Source organism: Pyrgilauda ruficollis, unplaced genomic scaffold (assembly GCF_017590135.1).
Source record: "Pyrgilauda ruficollis isolate IOZ18807 unplaced genomic scaffold, ASM1759013v1 scaffold2, whole genome shotgun sequence".
Taxonomy (NCBI): domain Eukaryota; kingdom Metazoa; phylum Chordata; class Aves; order Passeriformes; family Passeridae; genus Pyrgilauda; species Pyrgilauda ruficollis.
In genome coordinates this window covers 32,106,142-32,117,859 of record NW_024519206.1, presented here as the reverse complement: position 1 = coordinate 32,117,859, position 11,718 = coordinate 32,106,142, and the positions used below count along the sequence as shown (strand labels likewise).

Sequence of the window (11,718 nt, the reverse complement as noted above, 5' to 3'; positions counted from 1 at the left end):
TAACTTACCTTCAAATCTATGAAGCCTGTTGAAGAAAGAGCAATGCCCATATATTCAGTGTGTTCATTACAGAGGAATCCTTTCATTAAAAAGACATAAGCACTATTTTGTTTCACAGCCTCATGAAAAAATGATGTATTTTGTGTAAAATTTTAAATTTTACATTTTATCATCACATGCTATTTCCAGAGTCATACCGGTACTATGAAGTGGCTTCATTAACAAATGAGGAGGTGATATATCCTCTCTCCATCAGATATTTGCCAAATGGTAAAAAGAAAAAAAACCTGGTAAGGAGGTATGTTCTTAAGCTTCACAGATATCATGGCAAAAACGGCAAAGCTTAAATTAACTTTAAGAACATTACATTTATAGTTCTGAACACGTGTTCATGCATTTTACAGCTCTCCAACAATGACATATTTAAATTTTACTGTAATTACATAATTTCTCCCAGAAGCCAGAAAGGTGAATAATTTTCAAGTTTTTCGTGCTGATTCTTGACCAAATGACTGTAGCCTTTAGCAGTATGATGTACTTAAAACTGTTGAGTCATATCCTGAAGTGCACTGAAGCAGCAATTTAATAGACGGCATTGTGGAAGGTCTGCATGGATTAAATAGTGTTTCATAATTATTTCCTCAGTTCTCTTTCTGGAACATTTACTTTCACTGATGTCTGACACCTGGTTCCAGAAGTTAAGAGTTATTACCAGAGGAGTCTGGCTTTGATACCTGGGTCAACTGCAATGCCAAAGTGGAAAAATTAATCTTTGCAATATGCAAGGGCAGCTCATACTGGGTACTGTGTAAGAAGTGCCACCTCTAACAGTCTCTTTTCTCTCAGGAATCCCTTACCTTTCCTTTCTCCCTTCCAAACCCAGACTCTTATCACATCTAACTGAGAACACATAATGAATTCACTCTCTTAAATAAAATCATACTTGTTTCTCCAACATCACCAAATATTTCAAAAAATAAATTGCATTTTAATTACATGGGAAACAGCAATGAAACAGGACACTTGAATAAGCACACTAAAACTTTTTTTTTTTTTCTGTAAGCTTAAAATCACCTGACAATGTTTAAAAAACAAAAAAAAAAGAAAGAAAACTTTACACTTCAATTTTCACAGTGATGTTGAATAACTTATGTATAAATTCTACAACTTGTCAAGTCATCTCAGTTTAGCTGGTACCTATTACAGATTACAATACTGATAGCTGCCATTTAAGGCACCATTTTTGGATTCTGGGATGAAGATTTAACCATTCTTGATATCCAGCAGGCATTATGTTCTCAGTTCTTGAGGCAGCCTTTTTGGATATAATACTAAAATAATAGTGTGAACTGGGGGAAGACACAAGTGACATACTTTAGACAGTGGTCCTAAGAGTACAAGAGACTCAGCACATTTGAACACATTAACCTCCCCTTACAGTCTGAAGCTGTTCCTGAAGGCAGTACTAACCTAACATATCTTATGCTGAAACAGATAAAGAGTACAGTGGACTATTCTACCTCAGCAAAAGACAAGTTACTAAGAACAGTTTAATGGGATTTCCTGTGCTTTTCTACCTAACCGTGCCTCAGGACTACAAAAATATGTTTTGAGTACATAAGAAGCTTAAAAGAACACATGTAGTTTGAAAACTAAGCTAATGGTTTTATTTAACAAAGTTTTTACACTCTGCCTTGGCTTAAAAGCCAAGATCAACAAACAGTGGTATGTTCAATAACAAATTTATCTAACTACTGCAGACTTAACATGGCAAGTTAAGAACATGCCTGCAGCTGGAACTATGTCTTTCTTATTCTAGATTATGATACTCACTCCTGGATTTAAGCATGGATCTTCCATGTAAAGACAAGCTCTAAAAAAACCCAAAGCATTGCTTTCCTCTTCAGTATAAAAATATAGCATGTACACACACAAAACAATTCTCCTGGCAATGAAATATAAAATAAATGAAAAATATAAAATGGATTAAAAAAAGAGGCTATGCATGTACTAACGTTAACTGTATAACAAAAACTATCACTCATTCTGTACTATTCTAGCAGGTGGATCCAGAATGAACATTTTAATTTACTTAAGCTTGATGTTTTATGCGTTCTCTTGACTTAAATTGTCAATGAACAGACTTGTTCCTATAATCCAGAAATTTCTAATATTGATCCATATATATATTTTTTTTTAAACACAAAAGCAAATAACTCCAGAATTAAGTTTGCGACTCAAGTTTGTTCAACAAATTAAACTTTTCAAAACCAATACATTTGTTTCCTGAGATGGCTATAAGTCATGTTTCAACTTCACATTACACTGCAATTAACAAAAATTATTATGCACAAAACCAGATGTTAACTACAGCATACAAGCACACTTACAGAAGTCACCTAATTTCAGTGTTGTGGATTGCTGTGTTAATGTGTTCACCTTAACAAAGCTCCTAAAATATTCTTTATATGTTACAAAACAACGATTTACAAAACTTTATTTTATTTCCAAGTTATTTCAATCTAAAAATGTTGAAACATAAAAAATACCACTTCCTAAGAGACTTTACAACAGAAGGCTAACAATCTGGCGTGGGAGAGGTAAGTATATGGAAACTTGTTTTAACAGTCACAAATCAGTCGCTGGTGATTAAAGAACACTTTGTTCTTCAGAGCTGGTAGGCACTTCCACATAGCCAGAAATATAAGTTTTTCTACCACTCCTTTTGCCTCCCATACGTAAAAATACCCAATGCAAAAAAAAAAAGGTAGGATAAAAGGGTGGGCATGTGATGAAATAAAAGTATTATCTAAGGTCTTGATTATTGTTCATCTTGTGTAAGCGTAAAGATTCTGTCCCAAAGTTTTCCTGACAAGATGGAATTATTTGGTCTTTAAAAGTGTTAGCTGAAATACCTCCCTTTTTTAGCAGTACATGTTGTTTGCACACTGCTGTATTGCTGGTTTATGTCTGTAACAGACACTGGCTCTAGGCCAGCCCATGGGTCCTCAAGCATTGAAGGTCTGTAATAGTTTTCCACATCATTAGACACTCTTTTCTCTCTGCCATGCGCTGTACCAAATGGAGTAGATGTCCTGGGTGATCCCTTTGGAAGAAAACCATCAGGTAAATAAACATTTAATAGTCTAATTCAAACTAAGAAAAAAAAAATGTACAAAACAAAAATTTAAAATGTTTTCTTCTACTGTAGTAGAGCTCTGAAGCTGATTATTAATAGTAATTACTACACCTCACTTGCATCTTCCTCAGGAAATATTAACTTTAATGTATTTTACTTATAAGTGATGATTTACCAGGATAAGAAAAAAGCACCACCCACAGTCTTCTCCCAAATACTTTTTCGTTTACACAGTTTACATCACTATGGTATATAGCTGCAGAAAAGCAGCTCATGCTATTTTTCATACTCTGTCAACAACATGTCTAAAAAAACCAGAACAACAAAAAAGGGAGTTAGAGGCTGAGGAAGAGCTGGCAATATTAAGAAGAGCGTAAGTCAAATATTAAGAACTTACAGATTGAACACAACATTCTATAATGCAAATAGCTACAAAGAATTCATTGGGGAAAGAAATCCTCTTTTAACCAAACCAGTGTTCTGTGAAATTTGAGAACCGATGACTATTTTATATACAATCTCAGCAGTAATCAGTGATTTAGTGAGTATTGGCTTTTTCAGGGCTTTTTCATATTTGATTTTTTTATGATCAAGGATCACAACAATTGCTTCCGTAAAGCTGCTACAAGTCTGCAGCTTAAAGAGTGCTGTGACATAAAGAAGCTCCTATAATCATTTTCACCTGTTAGCATCATCCATTGTTCTCCTCAGATTCACTTCTCTAAAAGGTGAAGTTCTATCTAAATCTGTATTTATTTAAATTGTTTTAACCAAAGTTAAGCAACCCATACTACAGATACACAGTATGCCAAGCATGCCCATTGCATTCTGTATGGTAAGAGCAACAGGATGCCTTGAGGCTGGTTATCAGATTTTGTAAAACGGTAAAAGCACTTGATTAATGGCTGCTTTCCCCCACAACCCAGCCACCCCTAAATTTTTGGATCAGCAGTGATGGTATTTGAATTTGATTGTAAGCCCTAACAACATCTATGTAAATAGATCACATGAAACAATTTTTGAGAAATGGTGCCATGAAGTGAAAGACGCAACGTTTAGCCAGAAGAATAGATTTCACTCAAACAACTTGAACCTATTTCTGCTAACATGCTGTGGCAGGAACATGTTGTTGTGTTCCCAGCAAGAACTCTTCAGGAGCCCCTGAAGTTTGATGATAATGGATACATGATCAAATGTGGGAACATCCGTGTCTTATTTCTAGAGCACTTCTGTCATAGGTTGACAAGGAAGTGAGTTTTCTCAGGAAGTTATAGCCAAACCAATCAGTGGTCAGTTTTGAATACTGACACCTGGTGTAACCACTGAAGACATGGATACACCTCTGAGAACACAAGGGGTTAAAAGCAGAGAACTCCCAGAGGAACATTCTCTCTTTTGTTCCAGTCAGCAGTGAAGAGTTCAGACCTCCCGTGCCCAGCCACAGAAGTGGTAGGTGGGGGGAGCTGGAAGGCACCCGACCGTGGGAGTCCCGGGCCCCTGAGGGCAGCAAAGCCCGAGATTTTAACCCTTTCTTAGACAAAGAAAACCTTGTGAAACACTAATCCTCCTTGATCTGAAAGAGAAGAGAGACAGCCTGGGACCTGAGATGTCAGAAGAAGATTAGAAAGAATCCTAGGTGGGAAGAGATGATGGAGTGGCCTTTGGCTGGACTTTTGTTGTATAGCCATAGACTGAACCAATTTTCCTGTAACACAGAGACTGTATTTAGAGGGCTGCAGTGGTTTGAGCCAAGAGAGAGTGAACTTGCTGCAGTGATGCCATGTGCAGGAGTGAAGTGAACAGAGAAAGATGAGGAGGGTGTGGTGGTGCCCTCCATCTTCAGAGAAGATCTCTGTTCTCAAGACCCTCGGCCCCAGGGTAGGTGAAAATGGGGGCGACTGTTGTCCCAAAATGAGAAATTGTTGTTTCTTGGTACTTAGCAAAGCATCCTTAAAAGGAACCCTGTAAGCAGTTTTGGTCCATGGACAGTGGTGAGAGCACTGTACATCGAAGGAGTATGTCACAATGGTAGATTTTCTCCAGGTGGTGCCATGTGTGACATGGAAGCATAAGAGGTTTCAACTGTGTTTCCTGTGGTAGACTGTGGTACAAGAGAGACTCCTCTCTCCCTTGATGAAGTGAGAATTGATTATCTGAGAGGTGTTAACTTGACTGAGAATCCAAGGTTTTGTCTCCCCTTTTGTGCTTTGGTGGAAATTGCGTGGGGGGAAGAGGAATGTTTTGGAAGGTTTTCATTCTGAATTTTGTGTGTTCCTTTTATTATAGTGTAGGTTCGTAAGTTTTTTTTCCTTTATTTCTAAGCTTGAGCCTGCAGTTTCTGCTCACATCTCACAGCAGCCATTTGAGAAAAATATATTTTCATGGGTGCATTGGCACTGTGCCAGTGTCAACCCACAACAACTTGTTTCTAATGATTCTTTGTAGTTAGCTTATGTAGCTAAGAGGATGACCTCAACACAGAAGAATTTCTGAAAAGTGGTGAAGTACTATACTGTATCAAAACCCATAAGGGTCAGAGAATCACCTCAGAATACATCAAAAAATTCTCTAAGGGGCATGGAGTTTCCTAGAATAAGCTGATATGCTCTAGCAACAGTGACATTTATGTTAAGTACTCACATTTAGTAGTGAAACAGCAGTATCCAGTGCATTGTCCTAAATAAACACGAAACCCCACCATCCCTAAACTACCACATTTAATGAAGACCTTTTAACTTTGACATTATAAAACAGATTGAATGTGGAGCTCATTTATTGCTGTGTTTAATCTGCAGAAGGCAAAAGAAACATGAGCTGATATAATGATCTGCAGTATTCAGGGAAGAAGCAAAATAATTCAATGGTAAGGCTCATTTGTATGGATTTATTTAATAATCTTTAATTTCACTTCAGTGTGATGCAGGTCATCAGTAACACTGACATTACACTAACATTCCAGCATTTTTGAAATATAGGAAATTTATTATTCTGTAATGCAAGACTGACAGCCTTCAGTACATGTTAAATTTAAGCATGTAGATTATTTAAGTTTAGAATACTAGTCATCATATGCTTTTTCCCCCTCTGATTTTTTTTTTTTTAGGGAAGAAAACCACAATGTCATTATTTATACATTACAGACCTGTGGAAATGGAAATCAGCTCCACCTGTACAAGTGAAACCATTCAGTGCAAGAGGCACTATCTGGTACCAAAGATAGCTTAAAAAAACTTTGCATTAGTTGTCACTAATGCCAACAGCATTTTCTCAATGAACTTTCCTTAAAAAAACAGTCAATCTATTCTCAGTACTTTTTCTCTAGATAAGAAATCTCTCTTTGGAGTAGAAAACAACAGCTTTTAGTGACATTCATTAAAAAGTTACTGAGTGGAGTAATATTGCATTGAAACTGGGGACAGTCACTCCCTTTATCAGCTTGCTTCACCTGATGTGATTACAGCTACTGGCATATGCACAAACCACAAAACCACAACTGTACCATTTCAAAAGGGTGGCGTTTCTTTTACTTTCTGTAACAATTTTTGATCCATACCATTCCATAGCTGCTGCTAGCAGCTAGTTCATTGGTTGCTGCTACGTGTAGAGAATAAAACATTACCACTAAGTGAATTCTAAGTGGAGATGAGAAATGCAACAAAGACAAGTCACAGAATGGTTTGGGTTGGAAGGGACCTTAAAGATCATCTAGTTCCAACTTTCCTCCTGATGGCACAGACACCGCCCCACTAGTCCGGACAGCTGAAAGCCCCATCCAGCCTGGCCTTGAACAATGCCTGGGATGGTGCATCCACAACTTCTCTGGGCAACTTGTTCCAGTCCCTCACCACCCTCACAGTAAAGAGCTTCTCCCTAATATCCAATGTAAACTTACTCTCTTACAGTTTAAAGGCATTCTCCCTTGTCCTGTCACTACAGGCCCTTGTTTCCAGAAACATGTTTTCATAAAATATAAAGCAGAAGCACCTCTGTGGAAAAAACCAGAAAGTGCTGTAAACTACTGGCCACATAAAGGTTGAGTAAGCCATTTCAGAAAAAAACAAGCCAAATATGTTTTTCTTCAAGTTTTCTCTTTGTTTCAAAGAATGAAAGTCTTTGAGCACAAAATGAGTACAGAATACTAATGACATTAATACAACACTAAAGTAAACATAAACTGTGTTTTGGATTCTTCAATGCAATTTTAAAGGGTCACTTAAGACTTTCATCTCAAAAGTGACTGTAGCATCATAAATGTCAAAGGCACTGGAGTTCACTTAACAGGCTCTACAGAGGAGAGGGGACAATACATATACCTCACAAGAAAATGCAGAAAGGTTTTCTACCTGAATCTATTTATGGCCTCATGGGCAGAGATCCTTGTCCACACCAAAGCAGATGAGGACTCATGGTTTATGATATTAACTCCCTCTGTGATTGCCTCTACTGCCCTCCCAGGCAGAATAGTTCATGTGTACACACAAAGTGCAGACCCACACATTCTTCAGTCCTGGGCAAAGCTACAGACATTCAATATCCCTTGAGTCTCTGAAGGAGTTGCCATTGGGCCAGTGCTCCTAAACTACACACAAGGTCTAAAGAAGGAAAAGGGAGAAGGGAAGATGTTGTGACAGTCTGGGACTGGATTCAAACTTGTAATTTCTTTATGTCGCATTTCTTACCTCAGAATGTAACCTGACTTTATGTCAGGTTTCTTACATCAAGAATGGAGCCTATGGGAGGGGTCCGATCCTCAGGGGCTGACATGAAACAGTTCTGACTAAAACTAAAGACAAAAGGATTCCTGCATATTCTTCTGCTCAATTAATTCTAAAGCAGGCTTTGAAAAAAAACACTTAATTAAACAGCGAAAGAGTGATCTTTTGAAGGGAAATTAGACATCAATGACATAAATTGTCCCTCTGTAACCTGCAGCAGAAATGCCACATGCCTGGCTTTTTCAAAAGGCACTGAGGATATGCAATCTGTTGGCTTCCACACCAGAAGAGTCTCTGCTGTTGTGCTGAAGAAAATGTATAAATTTTGTAATGACCCCCTTCCACCAGCTATGAGATTTCTGAGTTAACTGCATCATAAGAAAATAACAGAATACTCGTCCTCAATGGACACCTGACAATGCAGTGCAGGCACATTAAGATTTTACTTATCTCTATTAAGATGAAACTTCAATATCATATTTAATCCTTCAAGTACCAATAAGAGCACAAAAAAAAATTTATCATTGTACTGCACATGTCATTTGTTACACTTTTAAGGCTTCTCTAATATTGCATAAAGCCAGTTATATACATAAAGCTGTTATCCTGAGAACTGTCATCCCTGTGTGCATTGCCAGTCACATGCTACAGCTAACACAGCTGAAAAAAAGCTTAACTCATAGAACCTGTTGCTGGCTTGTAGGAAGTTTTCAGTGCAAAGCAAAGACTTTAAAATGAAAGTCTATTACCACAACACATGCTTAAAGGAGCCTCAGCTTAATTCTCTTTAATAGAGCACTCCTTTTCTCTGTCGTGTCCCTGAAAACTCCGTGTGAATAGGGTGTGGATAGGGCAGCTCCCACGATGAATGACAACACGGGCAAAGTAAATTGCATTTCACCAATGCATTAAAGAAAACTGATCAGAGAGAGGCAGGGAGGTGATTGCTGTCGTTTTGGCCGGTGCTTAATTTTCTACCTTCATACGCCAGAATATGAAAAAAAAAAAGCTGCACTTTTGTGTCTTCACAACCCGCCAGCCTACGGCCCTCTTCCCCTTTCTCATCTCACAGCTACCTGCGCTCTGTCCGTCCTCTCTACCGCGGGGGAATGGGCGGGGGAAAAGCTGATGTTGCCTAGTGAGGTTCAAGCCTTGCTCTTCCCTGAAAATCCTGTTGGCCGGTGGATGCTGCGCTGGCACGAGGCCCCGGTGTGCCTTCCCCCAGCGGGCTACGGGCCTCGCTTCGAAGCAGCAGCAGCAGCTTCCTCCCTCCCTCTTTCCTTCCTCCCCGTGTCCCTCTTCGCCTTGCCCCATACCTGGAAGTGCCTCTGGAAGCCGCCGGGCGAGCGCTTGTGCTGCGGCGGCGGGTGCAGAGGCGCTCCGGCCGGGGACGCGCGGCCGTACGGAGCCGGATACCGGGGACTGACACTCTGCGGCCTGCGCGGGGTCTGCGCCCCCGGCGAGGGGCTCCCGAAGCGCCCGTGGAACCCGGGGCCTCGGGGCGAGAGGCCGCTGCCGTACGGCCCGGGCCGGTGGCCGTAGGGCGGCGTGTGGTGGGGGCTCCCGTAGCCCCGCGGAGAGGGCGGCAGGGGTCCTCCACCGGAGGGAGGGCTCCGGAAGCCGCCGCCAGCGTAGGGAGGTGTCGGTGCGCGGAATCCCGGCCGGTACATGGCCGGGAATGGCGGCGACGGCGGGAGCGGAACCTGTGCAATGGCGGCGGCGCCGCGTCCGTTCTTTTCTCTTCCCCCGCCTCTTCCCCCCCCCAGGCGGGCGGAAGGTTCCGGCCTCTAAACGTTCCGCGGCGGAGAGGGCGAGGCGCCGTCCATCCCGTCCCGCCTGGAAGCGGGGGGCGGGAGAGAGCGACTGGCAGCCTCACACAGCGACCCGGCGCGCCGAGTCCGAGGGATTCTGCACGCTTTCAGCTATAGAGGAGTAATCTGGAGTAGGAGTCTCAGAAGATGCCTGGTAACTCAGACGATGGGGCTCACGGCGTCCGTGGGCTCAGCGTGGCTGTAATGCCCGCGGTTCTACAGCTGCTAAAAAACAACGAAATGAACTGCTGTAAAGCAAAGCGAGTGTTTACCTCACATTTCTTTTCACTTCACATATGCTCATTGTGCGCCTTTGTTCTGGAGTCTGAGCCTGCAAATGCTATGTGTTGCGGCAGTCCCGATTGAAAAAACAGAGTGACATTTAAAGAGCACATTAATGAAAGGATTTTCCTCAAAATCAGTTTGAACTGTCAGCAATTGAGTGAGTGGTAGCTCAGGCAAAGACTTACTCATACAAACTCGTGGCAAAATGCTATTTTGTAGGAGAACTTAATATTTAGCACAAAGTCAATTTAACAATGTTATTTATTACCATTGTTCTCTGTTCTCTGTTCTCATTTTGCATATTAATGCAAATCCTCAACAGCTCTGTAAAAAATGGTAAATATTTTTTTATTGTTATTTATTTCTGTTAGTACAACAAAGCACTACTTGGTTTTAGGACATTGCAACATAGGATAATTAAGAAGGGCTTTCAGAACAGCAGTTAACAAAAGTTAACTATTAAAATAAGCAGAAAGTTTCTGTGCTTTATATACCAGTCTTGTTTTTCTTTAGCTTTAAGCAGGTTTTGGTTTGTTTTTTTACAATAACAAACACTAAGTTTATATTCACAGGGAACTCACCTCCCCACTATGTTATACAATGTCTCTGTGCAAAATGAGGCAATATCTTTTAAATTCCAAAATGGAAAGAGACTAAACCTGCTCATTTACATTTTTTGATAATCCTGTAGTCTGGAAGACTATCTGTTTTATTGTGCACACAAAGAATGCCATGTCTACACAAGACAAGTTTATCAATGTAAGTTACCAAATTATCTGTCTCATTCCAAAAATGTGCAGTTTAATTTAAATCCTTTTCACACCACATGAATTAGAAATACATACCATTGTGCACATGTTGAGTTATACTGGGGTAATTCTGCTGATTCATTTCTTCTTGTTGACAAATCTTTAAGCATCCACGTAGTACTTTTGATTACACACAGCATGTCCAGTCAACAAACCTGCCATGTAGATTTTCTCTATGTTCTTCCCCAGCATTTAGGCAGACTGACATGTGACATGTCTTAAGTCTGTGCTGTTCGTCATGCTCATTTTCAAGCAGTCAGAAGTTTCGGCTGCTTTTGAGATACAAGAGTTGTTTTATCCTCACATATTTCTGACAAACAAATGCCGAACCTCTGTGCAGGCTTTTTTATCTTGTTAGAGAGGCACGACACCATGGTGTTCCTGTAACAAGCCTTCTGCTCTGTCCTAACACAGACTAAAAGTAGCCTGAGGGTACTTCGTTCAGGGAAGACTTGCTCAAAGGTCAGTTCAAGCTAACCCTTCCATAAGTACACCCAGCTGAAGATACAGCTTACAGGGTACGTGATATTGCACCTTCAATGAGGGGAAGGATCTCCCTCGTGCCGCTGAGTGCTCCAGTGCGGCTGCCTGCCTTGGTAAGCGCGGAAAACCCTTCGGGGTGGTGGGAGGGTTTCTACTTTTATTCCACCTGGGCAATGTTGTACGTCACGGTCTGTAAGCCGAGCTGGAAGGGCAAATTCCCAGCCATCAAACAGCGGAATTCCCGCCGCGAACATCTGCAGGACGCCTGCCTGCCTTATGAAGTGCAGGCGGGAGTGGTTCCTAGCACAGGAGAGGCGCGCCGTGCCGCGGAGAGCGCAGCGCGGCAGCCGGCCGACAGCGGCGCTGGGCTCGAGGCCGCCCGCGCCTGCGCGCCCCCCGTCCCGGCAGCTCCAAGGCTGTCCCGGGAGCGGGAGGGAAAGGGGGCGGCGGCGGCGCCTGCGCCGAGCGGTCGGTGC

At 41.4% G+C, this 11,718-nt stretch overlaps 1 protein-coding gene across 1 annotated transcript; it reads right to left on the bottom strand.

The window, feature by feature from the left end:
- Positions 1 to 348: 348 nt before the first annotated feature.
- Positions 349 to 9,716, bottom strand: LOC121353008 (M-phase specific PLK1 interacting protein). The gene is made up of 2 exons (XM_041466494.1): positions 9,171 to 9,716; positions 349 to 3,106 (listed from the first exon to the last, which is right to left on the bottom strand). The coding sequence occupies exons 1-2, from the start codon at positions 9,522 to 9,524 to the stop codon at positions 2,903 to 2,905; spliced, it is 558 nt and encodes a 185-aa protein (XP_041322428.1). The 5' UTR covers positions 9,525 to 9,716; the 3' UTR covers positions 349 to 2,902.
- Between the last annotated feature and the right edge of the window lie 2,002 nt (positions 9,717 to 11,718).

What these genes read in the sequence shown, in the direction of transcription:
- LOC121353008 (XM_041466494.1), bottom strand. Translation starts at nt 9,524, where the DNA reads ATGTACCGGCCGGGATTCCGCGCACCGACACCTCCCTACGCTGGCGGC. An exon ending in GCTTCCAGAGGCACTTCCAG is followed by an intron (nt 3,107 to 9,170) that starts GTATGGGGCAAG and finishes TTTCTTCCAAAG; the next exon opens with GGATCACCCAGGACATCTAC.